This window comes from Dendropsophus ebraccatus, chromosome 13, assembly GCF_027789765.1.
Source record: "Dendropsophus ebraccatus isolate aDenEbr1 chromosome 13, aDenEbr1.pat, whole genome shotgun sequence".
NCBI lineage: Eukaryota > Metazoa > Chordata > Amphibia > Anura > Hylidae > Dendropsophus > Dendropsophus ebraccatus.
The window spans coordinates 5,318,985-5,336,612 of NC_091466.1; the positions used below are offsets into that span (position 1 = coordinate 5,318,985).

The following is a 17,628-nucleotide window of genomic DNA, read 5'->3' on the forward strand; positions in this document are numbered from 1 at the left end:
TATATATATATATATATATATATATATATATATATATATATATATATATTTGTGTGCAGTTGTGGTATGGGTTATATATATGTGTATGTAGTTGTTATATATATATGTGTGTAGTTGTGGTATGGGTTGTATATATATATATATGTGTGTGCAGTTGTGGTATAGGCTATATATATATATATATATATATATTTGTGTGCAGTTGTGGTATGGGTTATATATATGTGTATGTAGTTGTTATATATATTTGTGTGCAGTTGTGGTATGGCTTGTATATATGTATATGTGTGTGTAGTTGTTATATATAAGTGTGTAGTTGTGCTATGGGATACATGTGTGTGTTTCTGGCTAGGTGATATCTCATGGTCTCTTCTTCTCCTCCGCAGTTGTCTACATCTGCTGTTTCCCGGACACCTTCCGCCAGCTCATGCTCCAGGCCTACCAGCAGGGTCTCTGCTCCGGTGACTACGTCTTCTTCTATGTTGACATCTTCGGTGGCAGCTTCCAGGGCTCCTCGTCCCCAGACTACAGGCGGCCGTGGTACAGAGGGGATAAGGACGACGCTAAGGCCAAGAAGGCGTTTGAGGTAAAGATCTTCTCTTCTTCCTCCCATTACTGAATTAGTGCGGCTGAGGGAGGACGCTGCTCCATGCTGGGGGTCTCTGTTACTATACACAGTCCTGGATATATAGAAAGGGAAGTAATGTATACAGCGCTCACAGTCCCCATAGACAGTGGTGGCCTCCAGCCGAGAAGTGACAGCTCCTCCTGCTGCGTGCTGTCACTGACACCGAGGAGCTGTCAGCGACCACCTCTCCACCTGTCATGGGGGGGGGGGGGTACTGTCTTATACACATGGTCAGCTACAACACCGGGCCTACTAACCGTAACCAACGGCCGCAGTGCATTATGTCCATACTGACACTCCACCTTCTATGGAGGTAACTCCGGGAGAACGTTGAGGACTTCCAGAGAAGACATGGCCTCATATTCAGTACATTTACAGACCAGGGGGTCCTCCGTAGATTTATCTGCAATGTTGGGTCTCGGTGTTCTGCGCCGGGTCCTACAATCTGTATCACAGTGACTGTTGTGTCTCCCTCTCAGGCAGTGATGACTATCACCAATGTTGGGTCTCGGTGTTCTGCTTCTCGTCCTATAATCTGTATTACAGTGACTGTTGTGTCTCCCGGTCAGGCAGTGATGACTATCACCAATGTTGGGTCTCGGTGTTCTGCGCCGGGTCCTATAATCTGTATCACAGTGACTGTTGTGTCTCCGGCTCAGGCAGTGATGACTATCACCAATGTTGGGTCTCGGTGTTCTGCCCCGGGTCCTATAATCTGTATCACAGTGACTGTTGTGTCTCCCGCTCAGGCAGTGATGACTATCACCAATGTTGGGTCTCGCTTTTCTGCTTCTCGTCCTATAATCTGTATCACAGTGACTGTTGTGTCTCCCGGTCAGGCAGTGATGACTATCACCAATGTTGGGTCTCGCTTTTCTGCTTCTCGTCCTATAATCTGTATCACAGTGACTGTTGTGTCTCCCGCTCAGGCAGTGATGACTATCACCAATGTTGGGTCTCGGTGTTCTGCGTCGGGTCCTATAATCTGTATCACAGTGACTGTTGTGTCTCCCGGTCAGGCAGTGATGACTATCACCAATGATGGGTCTCGGTGTTCTGCTTCTCGTCCTATAATCTGTATCACAGTGACTGTTGTGTCTCCCGCTCAGGCAGTGATGACTATCACCAATGATGGATCTCGGTGTTCTGCTTCTCGTCCTATAATCTGTATCACAGTGACTGTTGTGTCTCCCGCTCAGGCAGTGATGACTATCACCAATGTTGGGTCTCGGTGTTCTGCGCCGGGTCCTATAATCTGTATCACAGTGACTGTTGTGTCTCCCGCTCAGGCAGTGATGACCATCACCAATGTTGGGTCTCGGTGTTCTGCGCCGGGTCCTATAATCTGTATCACAGTGACTGTTGTGTCTCCCGCTCAGGCAGTGATGACTATCACCAATGTTGGGTCTCGGTGTTCTGCTTCTCGTCCTACTATAATCTGTATCACAGTGACTGTTGTGTCTCCCGCTCAGGCAGTGATGACTATCACCAATGTTGGGTCTCGGTGTTCTGCTTCTCGTCCTATAATCTGTATCACAGTGACTGTTGTGTCTCCCGCTCAGGCAGTGATGACTATCACCAATGTTGGGTCTCGGTGTTCTGCTTCTCGTCCTATAATCTGTATCACAGTGACTGTTGTGTCTCCCGCTCAGGCAGTGATGACTATCACCAATGTTGGGTCTCGGTGTTCTGCCCCGGGTCCTATAATCTGTATCACAGTGACTGTTGTGTCTCCCGCTCAGGCAGTGATGACTATCACCAATGTTGGGTCTCGCTTTTCTGCTTCTCGTCCTATAATCTGTATCACAGTGACTGTTGTGTCTCCCGCTCAGGCAGTGATGACTATCACCAATGTTGGGTCTCGGTGTTCTGCGCCGGGTCCTATAATCTGTATCACAGTGACTGTTGTGTCTCCCGGTCAGGCAGTGATGACTATCACCAATGATGGGTCTCGGTGTTCTGCTTCTCGTCCTATAATCTGTATCACAGTGACTGTTGTGTCTCCCGCTCAGGCAGTGATGACTATCACCAATGTTGGGTCTCGGTGTTCTGCGCCGGGTCCTATAATCTGTATCACAGTGACTGTTGTGTCTCCCGCTCAGGCAGTGATGACCATCACCAATGTTGGGTCTCGGTGTTCTGCGCCGGGTCCTATAATCTGTATCACAGTGACTGTTGTGTCTCCCGCTCAGGCAGTGATGACCATCACCAATGATGGGTCTCGGTGTTCTGCCCCGGGTCCTATAATCTGTATCACAGTGACTGTTGTGTCTCCCGGTCAGGCAGTGATGACTATCACCAATGTTGGGTCTCGCTTTTCTGCTTCTCGTCCTATAATCTGTATCACAGTGACTGTTGTGTCTCCCGCTCAGGCAGTGATGAGTATGACCAATGTTAGGTCTTGGTGTTCTGCGCCGGGTCCTATAATCTGTATTACAGTGACTGTTGTGTCTCCCGCTCAGGCAGTGATGACCATCACCAATGTTGGGTCTCGCTGTTCTGCTTCTCGTCCTATAATCTGTATCACAGTGACTGTTGTGTCTCCCGCTCAGGCAGTGATGACTATCACCAATGTTGGGTCTTGGTGTTCTGTTTCTCGTCCTATAATCTGTATCACAGTGACTGTTGTGTCTCCCGCTCAGGCAGTGATGACCATCACCAATGTTGGGTCTCTGTTCTGCGCCGGGTCCTATAATCTGTATCACAGTGACTGTTGTGTTTCCCGCTCAGGCAGTGATGACCATCACCAATGTTGGGTCTCGGTGTTCTGCGACGGGTCCTATAATCTGTATCACAGTGACTGTTGTGTCTCCCGCTCAGGCAGTGATGACTATCACCAATGTTGGGTCTCGGTGTTCTGCTTCTCGTCCTATAATCTGTATCACAGTGACTGTTGTGTCTCCCTCTCAGGCAGTGATGACCATCACCAATGATGGGTCTCGGTGTTCTGCGCCAGGTCCTATAATGTGTATCACAGTGACTATTGTGTCTCCCGCTCAGGCAGTGATGACTATCACCAATGTTGGGTCTCGGTGTTCTGCGCCGGGTCCTATAATCTGTATCACAGTGACTGTTGTGTCTCCCGCTCAGGCAGTGATGATTATCACCAATGTTGGGTCTCGGTGTTCTGCGCCGGGTCCTATAATCTGTATCACAGTGACTGTTGTGTCTCCCGCTCAGGCAGTGATGACTATCACCAATGTTGGGTCTCAGTGTTCTGCTTCTCGTCCTATAATCTGTATCACAGTGACTGTTGTGTCTCCCGCTCAGGCAGTGATGACCATCACCAATGTTGGGTCTCGGTGTTCTGCGTCGGGTCCTATAATCTGTATCACAGTGACTGTTGTGTCTCCCGCTCAGGCAGTGATGACCATCACCAATGTTGGGTCTCTGTGTTCTGCGCCGGGTCCTATAATCTGTATCACAGTGACTGTTGTGTCTCCCGCTCAGGCAGTGATGACCATCACCAATGTTGGGTCTCGGTGTTCTGCGTCGGGTCCTATAATCTGTATCACAGTGACTGTTGTGTCTCCCGGTCAGGCAGTGATGACTATCACCAATGTTGGGTCTCGGTGTTCTGCGCCGGGTCCTATAATCTGTATCACAGTGATAGGTTGTGTCTCCCACTCAGGCAGTGATGACCATCACCAATGTTGGGTCTCGGTGTTCTGCGCCGGGTCCTATAATCTGTATCACAGTGATAGGTTGTGTCTCCCGGTCAGGCAGTGATGACTATCACCAATGTTGGGTCTCGGTGTTCTGCGTCGGGTCCTATAATCTGTATCACAGTGACTGTTGTGTCTCCCGCTCAGGCAGTGATGACCATCACCAATGTTGGGTCTTGGTGTTCTGCGCCGGGTCCTATAATCTGTATCACAGTGACTGTTGTGTCTCCCGCTCAGGCAGTGATGACCATCACCAATGTTGGGTCTTGGTGTTCTGCGCCGGGTCCTATAATCTGTATCACAGTGACTGTTGTGTCTCCCGCTCAGGCAGTGATGACTATCACCAATGTTGGGTCTCGGTGTTCTGCTTCTCGTCCTATAATCTGTATCACAGTGACTGTTGTGTCTCCCGGTCAGGCAGTGATGACTATCACCAATGTTGGGTCTCGGTGTTCTGCGCCGGGTCCTATAATCTGTATCACAGTGACTGTTGTGTCTCTCGCTCAGGCAGTGATGACTATCACCAATGTTGGGTCTCGGTGTTCTGCTTCTCATCCTATAATCTGTATCACAGTGATAGGTTGTGTCTCCCACTCAGGCAGTGATGACTATCACCAATGTTGGGTCTCGGTGTTCTGCGCCGGGTCCTATAATCTGTATAACAGTGACTGTTGTGTCTCCCGCTCAGGCAGTGATGACCATCACCAATGTTGGGTCTCGGTGTTCTGCGCCGGGTCCTATAATCTGTATCACAGTGACTGTTGTGTCTCCCGCTCAGGCAGTGATGACCATCACCAATGTTGGGTCTCGGTGTTCTGCGCCGGGTCCTATAATCTGTATCACAGTGATAGGTTGTGTCTCCCACTCAGGCAGTGATGACCATCACCAATGTTGGGTCTCGGTGTTCTGCTTCTCGTCCTATAATCTGTATCACAGTGACTGTTGTGTCTCCCGCTCAGGCAGTGATGACTATCACCAATGTTGGGTCTCGGTGTTCTGCGCCGGGTCCTATAATCTGTATAACAGTGACTGTTGTGTCTCCCGCTCAGGCAGTGATGACCATCACCAATGTTGGGTCTCGGTGTTCTGCGTCGGGTCCTATAATCTGTATCACAGTGACTGTTGTGTCTCCCGCTCAGGCAGTGATGACTATCACCAATGTTGGGTCTCGGTGTTCTGCTTCTCGTCCTATAATCTGTATCACAGTGATAGGTTGTGTCTCCCACTCAGGCAGTGATGACCATCACCAATGTTGGGTCTCGGTGTTCTGCTTCTCGTCCTATAATCTGTATCACAGTGACTGTTGTGTCTCCCGCTCAGGCAGTGATGACCATCACCAATGTTGGGTCTCGGTGTTCTGCGCCGGGTCCTATAATCTGTATCACAGTGACTGTTGTGTCTCCCGCTCAGGCAGTGATGACTATCACCAATGTTGGGTCTCGGTGTTCTGCTTCTCGTCCTATAATCTGTATCACAGTGACTGTTGTGTCTCCCGCTCAGGCAGTGATGATCATCACCATCAAAGAGCCCGACAACCCCGAGTACAAGGAGTTCCTTCACGACCTGCGCAACTACGCTCACAAGTACAACTACACTATGGAGAACACTCTGGTGAGTGGGGCCCGGGGCACCCCTTCTGGAAGGGCATCCCCATTATGTCTTATTACCCAGGATGCCCTGGGGTGTGTGGTGGTAGGGGGGGGCATCATTCTCCTGCTTAGTAAATCACCACTTGGGTCTGATGGGCGATTGTGTGCGTCACCAGGAAACGTTTCATTACCGGCCCGTGGGCAAAAGACAAAGAGATTAAATCTAGGACGTGTTCCAACGTCAGTGCCGAGTGCCGAGACCATAATGAGTGTGCGGAGATGAAGGGTGCGTGTCACACTGGAGGCGCACAGGTGCTTTATAATTACTTGGAATTCAGAGTGTGCAAAGACAATGTGCAAAGAAGTGTGCAACGCATGAAGTGTGAGTGTTCTGGGGAGTGCAACGCATGAAGTGTGAGTGTTCTGGGGAGTGCACTCATGAAGTGTGAGTGTTCTGGGGAGTGCAACGCATGAAGTGTGAGTGTTCTGGGGAGTGCAACGCATGAAGTGTGAGTGTTCTGGGGAGTGCAACGCATGAAGTGTGAGTGTTCTGGGGAGTGCACTCATAAAGTGTGAGTGTTCTGGGGAGTGCAACGCATGAAGTGTGAGTGTTCTGGGGAGTGCAACACATGAAGTGTGAGTGTTCTGGGGAGTGCAACACATGAAGTGTGAGTGTTCTGGGGAGTGCACTCATGAAGTGTGAGTGTTCTGGGGAGTGCACTCATGAAGTGTGAGTGTTCTGGGGAGTGCAACACATGAAGTGTGAGTGTTCTGGGGAGTGCACTCATGAAGTGTGAGTGTTCTGGGGAGTGCACTCATGAAGTGTGAGTGTTCTGGGGAGTGCAACACATGAAGTGTGAGTGTTCTGGGGAGTGCAACACATGAAGTGTGAGTGTTCTGGGGAGTGCACTCATGAAGTGTGAGTGTTCTGGGGAGTGCATTCATGAAGTGTGAGTGTTCTGGGGAGTGCAACACATGAAGTGTGAGTGTTCTGGGGAGTGCACTAATGAAGTGTGAGTGTTCTGGGGAGTGCACTAATGAAGTGTGAGTGTTCTGGGGAGTGCACTCAGTAAGTGTGAGAATTGTGGGGAGTGCACTCACTAAGTGTTGGTGTTCTGGGGAGAGCACTCACTAAGTGTTGGTGTTGTGGGGAGTGCACTCACTAAGTGTTGGTGTTGTGGGGAGTGCACTCACTAAGTGTGGGTGTTCTGGGGAGTGCACTCACTAAGTGTTGGTGTTGTGGGGAGTGCACTCACTAAGTGTTGGTGTTGTGGGGAGTGCACTCAGTAAGTGTTGGTGTTGTGGGGAGTGCACTCAGTAAGTGTGAGTGTTGTGGGGAGTGCACTCACTAAGTGTTGGTGTTGTGGGGAGTGCACTCACTAAGTGTTGGTGTTGTGGGGAGTGCACTCACTAAGTGTTGGTGTTCTGGGGAGTGCACTCAGTAAGTGTTGGTGTTGTGGGGAGTGCACTCAGTAAGTGTGAGTGTTGTGGGGAGTGCACTCACTAAGTGTTGGTGTTGTGGGGAGTGCACTCACTAAGTGTTGGTGTTGTGGGGAGTGCACTCACTAAGTGTTGGTGTTCTGGAGAGTGCACTCAGTAAGTGTGAGTGTTGTGGTGAGTGCACTCACTAAGTGTTGGTGTTCTGGAGAGTGCACTCAGTAAGTGTGAGTGTTGTGGTGAGTGCACTCACTAAGTGTTGGTGTTGTTCACAGATGAATACAGTGGCAGCTGCCTTCTATGACTCGGTCATGCTCTACGCTCAGGCTGTAAATGACACCAGGGCAGAGGGGTACAGTATGAAGAACGCCTCCGCCATCACCCATCATATGTGGAACCGGACCTACTACGGTAAGTGCTGCCGGTCTCTACCTCCTGTAGCTGCTTTCTTCCAGAGACAGTGCCACTCCTGTCCTCAGTTTGTGTGCGGTACTGCAGCTAAAGGGAACCCTATCAGCGCCCCATCCATGGACCCCCCCTGTATTGTCTGATGGATAATAACTGTGGGGAATAACATGGAGAATTCTGGGACATCTACAGTAATAGATCTGCCCCCGTGTACACCCCAGTAACTACCCCTGCCGCTCTATACGCTGTCCTGACCAGATAACGCGGGAGCTGCTGGATATCCTGACACGTCTCCAGACAATGGGCGGCATACCTGCTGAATGACTGCGATAAGACTCCGGAGCTGTAATCCCATAATACAGCGTGACGCAGCACAGGGATCCTGCACGTACAGGAAGCATCTGTGACCCTCACACCCTCCGCACTACTACAGTGTGAGGTAACACCGGCCGAGGGACACTACTACAGTGTGAGGTAACACCGGCCGAGGGACACTACTACAGTGTGAGGTAACACCGGCCGAGGGACACTACTACAGTGTGAGGTAACACCGGCCGAGGGACACTACTACAGTGTGAGGTAACACCGGCCGAGGGACACTACTACAGTGTGAGGTAACACCGGCCGAGGGACACTACTACAGTGTGAGGTAACACCGGCCGAGGGACACTACTACAGTGTGAGGTAACACCGGCCGAGGGACACTACTACAGTGTGAGGTAACACCGGCCGAGGGACACTACTACAGTGTGAGGTAACACCGGCCGAGCGACACTACTACAGTGTGAGGTAACACCGGCCGAGGGACACTACTACAGTGTGAGGTAACACCGGCCGAGGGACACTACTACAGTGTGAGGTAACACCGGCCGAGCGACACTACTACAGTGTGAGGTAACACCGGCCGAGGGACACTACTACAGTGTGAGGTAACACCGGCCGAGGGACACTACTACAGTGTGAGGTAACACCGGCCGAGGGACACTACTACAGTGTGAGGTAACACCGGCCGAGGGACACTACTACAGTGTGAGGTAACACCGGCCGAGCGACACTACTACAGTGTGAGGTAACACCGGCCGAGGGACACTACTACAGTGTGAGGTAACACCGGCCGAGGGACACTACTACAGTGTGAGGTAACACTGGCCGAGGGACACTACTACTACACATCATACACACTACTACTACACATCATACACATTACTACTACACATCATACACACTACTACTACTACACATCATACACACTACTACTACTACACATCATACACACTACTACTACACATCATACACACTAATACTACACATCATACACACTACTACTACACATCATACACACTACTACTACTACACATCATACACACTAATACTACACATCATACACACTACTACTACACATCATACACACTAATACTACACATCATACACACTACTACTACACATCATACTCACTAATACTACACATCATACACACTACTACTACACATCATACACACTAATACTACACATCATACACACTAATACTACACATCATACACACTACTACACATCATACACACTAATACTACACATCATACACACTACTACTACACATCATACTCACTAATACTACACATCATACACACTACTACTACTACACATCATACACACTACTACTACACATCATACTCACTAATACTACACATCATACACACTACTACTACACATCATACACACTAATACTACACATCATACACACTACTACTACACATCATACTCACTAATACTACACATCATACACACTGCTACTACACATCATACACACTACTACTACACATCATACACACTACTACTACACATCATACTCACTACTACTACACATCATACACACTACTACTACTACACATCATACACACTAATACTACACATCATACTCACTACTACTACACATCATACACACTACTACTACTACACATCATACACACTAATACTACACATCATACACACTAATACTACACATCATATAAAGACAGTGGAGTATGAAAACTTATGCTCGCAACAGTGGGGGTTTATTTGGAGACAAGTCCGCTGACCGGTAACTCTGACCAGTGAGAACCACTGAATCATGGTAACGCCTTTGCGACTTACACAGTGTATCATCTCCCGCGTAGGGAAACATAGATGATGTCGATGTGATGAGCTGATTGGACCGCCGGCTCTCCATTTTTGTGGTCATTCCATGTTATCTGGTCATTTGCTGGACTATAATACTGGTACAGTACGATACTAATATGTACCGTTTATCACTGTAAATAAACCCCCACTGTTGCGAGCATAAGTTTTCATATTCCACTGTCTTTATCTGCCTAATTTAATGAAAACCAATATATACATTAAGAAACGTCACTAAGACTACTACTACACATCATACACACTACTACTACACATCATACACACTACTACTACACATCATACACACTAATACTACACATCATACACACTACTACTACACATCATACACACTACTACTACACATCATACACACTAATACTACACATCATACACACTACAACTACACATCATACACACTACTACTACACATCATACACACTACAACTACACATCATACACACTACTACTACACATCATACACACTACTACTACACATCATACTCACTAATACTACACATCATACTCACTAATACTACACATCATACACACTACAACTACACATCATACACACTAATACTACACATCATACACTTAAGTGAGTATGATGTGTAGTAGTAGTGTGTATGATGTGTAGTTGTAGTGTGTATGATGTGTAGTATTAGTGTGTATGATGTGTAGTGTTAGTGTGTATATACCCCTAAATACTACACCTCCTAAATACTATACTCCTAAATACTGTACCCCTAAATACTACACCCCTAAATACTGTACCCCTATAGTGGTGTCCCCCACTGACTGCAGCTCCACCACTTCCGAGACAAACTCCTCTCGGTAGAGCCAGCCATTCACTGGCCACGGATGAGACAAGTTTCTCTTGGAAATAGCGGATCTGCAGTCAGCGGCACAATTCAACAGGTCAGAAATATATTTAATAATTTTAAAGGCCGTTAACCCCTTTAATTAGTCATGATCTGTTTTGCCTCCTTGAAGAAATGGCATGTGTTTCTACCACAACCTCCTCAGCTTTATACCCCTTAAGCCCCTATTACACAGGGCAACTTGAGGAGCAAACGAGCTGTCAGCAGGAAAGTGCAGGGGAGGCCGCGGGGAGGTGCAGGGGAGGTGCAGGGGAGGCCGCGGGGAGGTGCAGGGGAGGCCGCGGGGAGGTGCAGGGGAGGCCGCGGGAAAGCGCAGGGGAGGTCGCGGGGAGGCGCAGGGGAGGCCGCGGGGAGGCGCAGGGGAGGCCGCGGGGAGGCGCAGGGGAGGCCGCGGGGAGGTGCAGGGGAGGCGCAGGGGAGGTTGCGGGGAGGAGCAGGGGAGGCCGCGGGAGGTGCAGGGGAGGCCGCGGGGAGGTGCAGGGGAGGCCGCCCGGGAGATCACTAGATCATCCGGGCAGCCCATAGAGGATCCCCCTGTCCCGCGAAGCGGCGGCAGCATATTTCTGCTATCACTGTCATTTGTCTTTCCACATGTTGAAAGACAAATGATTGAAACAATCAGCCGATATCGTTCATAGAATGTTATAAAAGCCTGAAGCTATCCCGCAGCTTGGATCTCCTTGTGTCTTGTCCTTCTTACTCCTTGTCTTACTCCTCATCTTGATCTCGATGTTTTTCCTCTTCTTTGGGTCTTGTCCTTCTTACTCCTCATCTTGATCTCGATGTTGTTCTCCTTCTTTAGGTCTTGTCCTTCTTACTCCTCGTCTTGATCCCAATGTTGTTCCTCTTCTTTGAGTCCTGTCCTTCTTACCCCTCGTCTTGATCTCGATGTTGTTCTCCTTCTTTGGGTCTTGTCCTTCTTACCCCTCGTCTTGATCCCAATGTTGTTCTCCTTCTTTGGGTCTTGTCTTTTTACTTCTCGTCTTGATCTCGATGTCGTTCCTCTTCTTTGGGTCTTGTCTTTTTACTCCTCGTCTTGATCCCAATGTTGTTCTCCTTCTTTGGGTCTTGTCTTTTTACTCCTCGTCTTGATCTCGATGTCGTTCCTCTTCTTTGGGTCTTGTCCTTCTTACTCCTCGTCTTGATCCCAATGTTGTTCCTCTTCTTTGAGTCCTGTCCTTCTTACTCCTCGTCTGGATCTCGATGTTGTTCTCCTTCTTTGGGTCTTGTCCTTCTTACTCCTCATCTTGATCTCGATGTTGTTCTCCTTCTTTAGGTCTTGTCCTTCTTACTCCTCGTCTTGATCCCAATGTTGTTCCTCTTCTTTGAGTCCTGTCCTTCTTACCCCTCGTCTTGATCTCGATGTTGTTCTCCTTCTTTGGGTCTTGTCCTTCTTACTCCTCGTCTTGATCTCAATGTTGTTCCTCTTCTTTGGGTCTTGTCCTTCTTACTCCTCGTCTTAATCTCGATGTTATTCTCCTTCTTTGGGTCTTGTCTTTTTACTCCTCGTCTTGATCCCAATGTTGTTCTCCTTCTTTGGGTCTTGTCTTTTTACTCCTCGTCTTGATCTCGATGTCGTTCCTCTTCTTTGGGTCTTGTCTTTTTACTCCTCGTCTTGATCTCGATGTCGTTCCTCTTCTTTGGGTCTTCTCCTTTTTTCTCCTTGTCTTGATCCCAATGTTGTTCCTCTTCTTTGGGTCTTGTCCTTCTTACTCCACGTCTTGATCCTGATCTCTTCCCTCACCTTTGGGTCTCTCCCTCTGGATTTTCAGTCCTTTCTAGTCCTCACCTTTTGTGCATTGACATCTGTGCTGTATAAGGGAAGGTTCGTGATGTTCCTAAAAGTCTTGATCAGTGGTCATCAGAGACCGTCACTGCTAGTTCTGATCCATTAGGAACCACAGGACATTGATCTTTTCTACGCCTTTCATCCTTCATCTACCAAATGCCAGCCGGCCTCTTATTATGTTCTCTGATCCTTTCTTCTTAGAACACATCCCCCCAAAGGCGATGGCATCTGTCAGGCTGTCAAATATTCCATTCCACATTTAAGTTCTGTTTCTAGAGATGGAGGAGATCCTATAGAGCTGCCATTACAGCATCCTTCCTACCTTCCTTGTTATACGGTGACATATATCCTGTCATTGTGTGGCCCCCTGCTCTAGAGCCACAGGTGGGGGGGTAGTAAGGGCGGTGGGTGCCGCCACCTTTTGACGGTGCCGGGCGGTGTAATCGGTGTTATCATCTCCTCTGCTGCATCTGGGATTTCTGAATCACATTGAAGCTCATTTTCAATCCTTTGGTTCTCAGCATAATTGTCCTATTCGGGGTAATTATCCCTTCATTACCAGCTACTTCAAACACGCGTGATGGCTGTGTGCCATTCCGGCTGCCCCCCACTGTGGGGGATGCATGGAGTATGTGGGATTAACCCTTTATCCAGAGATCTATGTGCAGAAATGTTAGGACTTAAAATAATGTTTCTACGTGTAACAGTCGTTAGTGTCCCCTCATCTCTCTGCGTGTCACCGTAATTAGTGTCCCCTTAGTTCCTCTTGTGTAACAGTCGTTAGTGTCCCCTCATCTCTCTGCGTGTCACGGTAATTAGTGTCCCCTTAGTTCCTCTTGTGTAACAGTCGTTAGTGTCGCCTCATCTTTTTGTGTGTCATGCTCACTAGCGTCCCTTAGTTCCTCTTGTGTAACAGTCATTAGTGTCCCCCCATCTCTCTATGTCACCATCCGTCACACATTATCTTCCCATGTGTCAGAATCATGTTGCCATGTTCATTAGAGTTCACCATCTACCGTGTACCATGTTCATTAGTGTCCTCTCACCTACGCTGTCCCCTCATGTCTGTTTCAGTCACTACTGCCCCCTTATGTCGTGTGTCAGTGATAAGTGTCTCCTCCTATCCTTATGTCACAATCATTAGTGTCCCCTCGTCTTCTGTGTAGCACAATAAAAAGTCCCCATCTATCCTGTGTGCCACACTCATTAGAGTCCCCCATCTATCCTGTGTGCCACACTCATTAGAGTCCCCTCATCTATCCTGTGTGCCACACTCATTAGAGTCCCCCATCTATCCTGTGTGCCACACTCATTAGAGTCCCCTCATCTCTTTGTGTCAGTCATTACTGCATCCTCATCTTGTGTGTCAGTGATAAGTGTCCCCTCCTTGTTAGAAGTCACTATCATTAGTGTCCCCTTGTCTCCTGTGTATCACAATGAGTCCCCCATCTACACTGTGTGCCACACTTATTAGAGTCCCCCATCTATCCTGTGTGTCCTGTTAATTAGTGTCCCCCCATCTATCCTGTGTGTCATGTTCTTTAGTGTCCCCCATCTATCCTGTGTGCCATGTTAATTAGTGTCCCCCCATCTATCCTGTGGGCCATGTTCTTTAGTGTCCCCCCATCTATCCTGTGTGCCATGTTCATTAGTGTCCCCCCACCTATCCTGTGTGCCATGTTCTTTAGTGTCCCCCCATCTATCCTGTGTGCCATGTTTATTACCGTCCCCCTATCTATCCTGTGTGCCATGTTCTTTAGTGTCCCCCATCTATCCTGTGTGTCATGTTTATTAGTGTCCCCCATCTATCCTGTGTGCCATGTCCTTTAGTGTCCCCCATCTATCCTGTGTGCCATGTTTATTAGCGTCCCCCCATCTATCCTGTGTGCCATGTTTATTAGCGTCCCCCATCTATCCTGTGTGCCATGTTTATTAGCGTCCCCCATCTATCCTGTGTGCCATGTTTATTAGTGTCCCCCATCTATCCTGTGTGTCATGTTTATTAGTGTCCCCCATCTATCCTGTGTGCCATGTTTATTAGTGTCCCCATCTATCCTGTGTGCCATGTTTATTAGTGTCCCCACCTATCCTAAGTGCCATGTTCTTTAGTGTCCCCCATCTATCCTGTGTGCCATGTTTATTAGTGTCCCCCCATCTATCCTGTGTGCCATGTTTATTAGTGTCCCCCCACCTATCCTGTGTGCCATGTTTATTAGTGTCCCCCCATCTATCCTGTGTGCCATGTTTATTAGTGTCCCCCCATCTATCCTGTGTGCCATGTTTATTAGCGTCCCCATCTATCCTGTGTGCCATGTTTATTAGTGTCCCCCCATCTATCCTGTGTGCCATGTTTATTAGTGTCCCCCCATCTATCCTGTGTGCCATGTTTATTAGCGTCCCCCCATCTATCCTGTGTGCCATGTTTATTAGTGTCCCCCATCTATCCTGTGTGCCATGTTTATTAGTGTCCCCATCTATCCTGTGTGCCATGTTTATTAGCGTCCCCCATCTATCCTGTGTGCCATGTTTATTAGCATCCCCCCATCTATCCTGTGTGCCATGTTTATTAGCATCCCCCCATCTATCCTCTGTGCCATGTTTATTAGCATCCCCCCATCTATCCTGTGTGCCATGTTTATTAGCGTCCCCCATCTATCCTGTGTGCCATGTTTATTAGTGTCCCCATCTATCCTGTGTGCCATGTTTATTAGTGTCCCCCCATCTATCCTGTGTGCCACACTCATTAGAGTCCCCCATCTATCCTGTGTGTCCTGTTAATTAGTGTCCCCCCATCTATACTGTGTGCCATGTTTATTAGCGTCCTCCCATCTATCCTGTGTGCCATGTTTATTAGCGTCCCCCATCTATCCTGTGTGCCATGTTTATTAGCGTCCCCCATCTATCCTGTGTGTCCTGTTAATTAGTGTCCCCCCATCTATACTGTGTGCCATGTTTATTAGTGTCCCCCCATCTATCCTGTGTGCCATGTTTATTAGCGTCCCCCCATCTATCCTGTGTGCCATGTTTATTAGCATCCCCCCATCTATCCTGTGTGCCATGTTCTTTAGTGTCCCCCCCATATATCCTGTGTGCCATGTTTATTAGCGTTCCCAATCTATCCTGTGTACCATGTTTATTAGTGTCCCCCCATCTATCCTGTGTGCCACACTCATTAGCGTCCCCCATCAATCCTGTGTGCCATGTTTATTAGCGTCCCCCATCTATCCTGTGTGCCATGTTTATTAGTGTCCCCCATCTATCCTGTGTGCCACACTCATTAGTGTCCCCCCACCTATCCTGTGTGCCATGTTTATTAGCGTCCCCCCATCTATCCTGTGTGCCACACTCATTAGCGTCCCCCATCTATCCTGTGTGCCATGTTTATTAGTGTCCCCATCTATCCTGTGTGCCACACTCATTAGCGTCCCCCATCAATCCTGTGTGCCATGTTTATTAGCGTCCCCCATCTATCCTGTGTGCCATGTTCATTAGTGTCCCCCATCTATCCTGTGTGCCACACTCATTAGTGTCCCCCATCTATCCTGTGTGCCACACTCATTAGTGTCCCCCATCTATCCTGTGTGCCACACTCATTAGCGTCCCCCATTTATCCTGTGTGCCATGTTTATTAGTGTCCCCCCATCTATCCTGTGTGCCATGTTTATTAGCATCCCCCCATCTATCCTGTGTGCCATGTTCTTTAGTGTCCCCCCCATATATCCTGTGTGCCATGTTTATTAGCGTTCCCAATCTATCCTGTGTACCATGTTTATTAGTGTCCCCCCATCTATCCTGTGTGCCACACTCATTAGCGTCCCCCATCAATCCTGTGTGCCATGTTTATTAGTGTCCCCCATCTATCCTGTGTGCCACACTCATTAGTGTCCCCCCACCTATCCTGTGTGCCATGTTTATTAGCGTCCCCCCATCTATCCTGTGTGCCACACTCATTAGCGTCCCCCCACCTATCCTGTGTGCCACACTCATTAGCGTCCCCCCATCTATCCTGTGTGCCATGTTTATTAGCGTCCCCCCATCTATCCTGTGTGCCACACTCATTAGCGTCCCCCATCTATCCTGTGTGCCATGTTTATTAGTGTCCCCATCTATCCTGTGTGCCACACTCATTAGCGTCCCCCATCAATCCTGTGTGCCATGTTTATTAGCGTCCCCCATCTATCCTGTGTGCCATGTTCATTAGTGTCCCCCATCTATCCTGTGTGCCACACTCATTAGTGTCCCCCATCTATCCTGTGTGCCACACTCATTAGTGTCCCCCATCTATCCTGTGTGCCACACTCATTAGCGTCCCCCATTTATCCTGTGTGCCATGTTTATTAGTGTCCCCTCATCTCTTTGTGTCACAGTTATTACTGTCCCCCCACCTATCCTGTGTGCCATGTTTATTAGTGTCCCCATCTATCCTGTGTGCCATGTTTATTAGTGTCCCCATCTATCCTGTGTGCCATGTTTATTAGTGTCCCCATCTATCCTGTGTGCTATGTTTATTAGTGTCCCCATCTATCCTGTGTGCCACACTCATTAGTGTCCCCCATCTATCCTGTGTGCCATGTTTATTAGCGTCCCCCCACCTATCCTGTGTGCCACACTCATTAGCGTCCCCCATTTATCCTGTGTGCCACACTCATTAGAGTCCCCTCATCTCTTTGTGTCACAGTTATTACTGTCCCTTTATCTCTCCCCTCATCGACGTTCTTATGATTACATTCCCTCTCGTCTGCATTCAGTATTACTGTTATAACTAGCCGTCTATCCTTCTGGCATGTTCGATCTCATCGACCCTCAGTATTATGATCCTTGGAGCTGTGGAGACAGATGAGTTGCTCAGGATGGTTGCTTTTCTCTTGTTTGTATTCAGCCATTGTTTAATGAACATCTAGTTTCTTACCCGCTCTGCCATGTTACAGGGGTGTCCGGCTTCATGAAGATAGATGATAATGGTGACCGGGAAACAGACTATTCCCTCTGGGACATGTCGCCAAGCACAGGAATTTTCCAGGTACACAAAACAAAAAACCTGCTAAGATTCCGAGTCACAAACGTCTTCATGTGTATAACA

The 17,628-nt window shown here is 48.4% G+C and overlaps 1 protein-coding gene across 1 annotated transcript in view; it reads left to right on the forward strand.

Moving 5' to 3' along the window:
• Nucleotides 1-17,628, forward strand: part of NPR1 (natriuretic peptide receptor 1) — a 71,367-nt gene that overhangs the window by 33,366 nt on the left and 20,373 nt on the right. The window contains exons 2-5 of the mRNA XM_069949994.1: nt 387-586; nt 5,794-5,904; nt 7,595-7,730; nt 17,477-17,568. Of these exons, the coding sequence (XP_069806095.1) occupies nt 387-586; nt 5,794-5,904; nt 7,595-7,730; nt 17,477-17,568 (539 nt within the window). The remainder of the gene's footprint in view (nt 1-386; nt 587-5,793; nt 5,905-7,594; nt 7,731-17,476; nt 17,569-17,628) is intronic.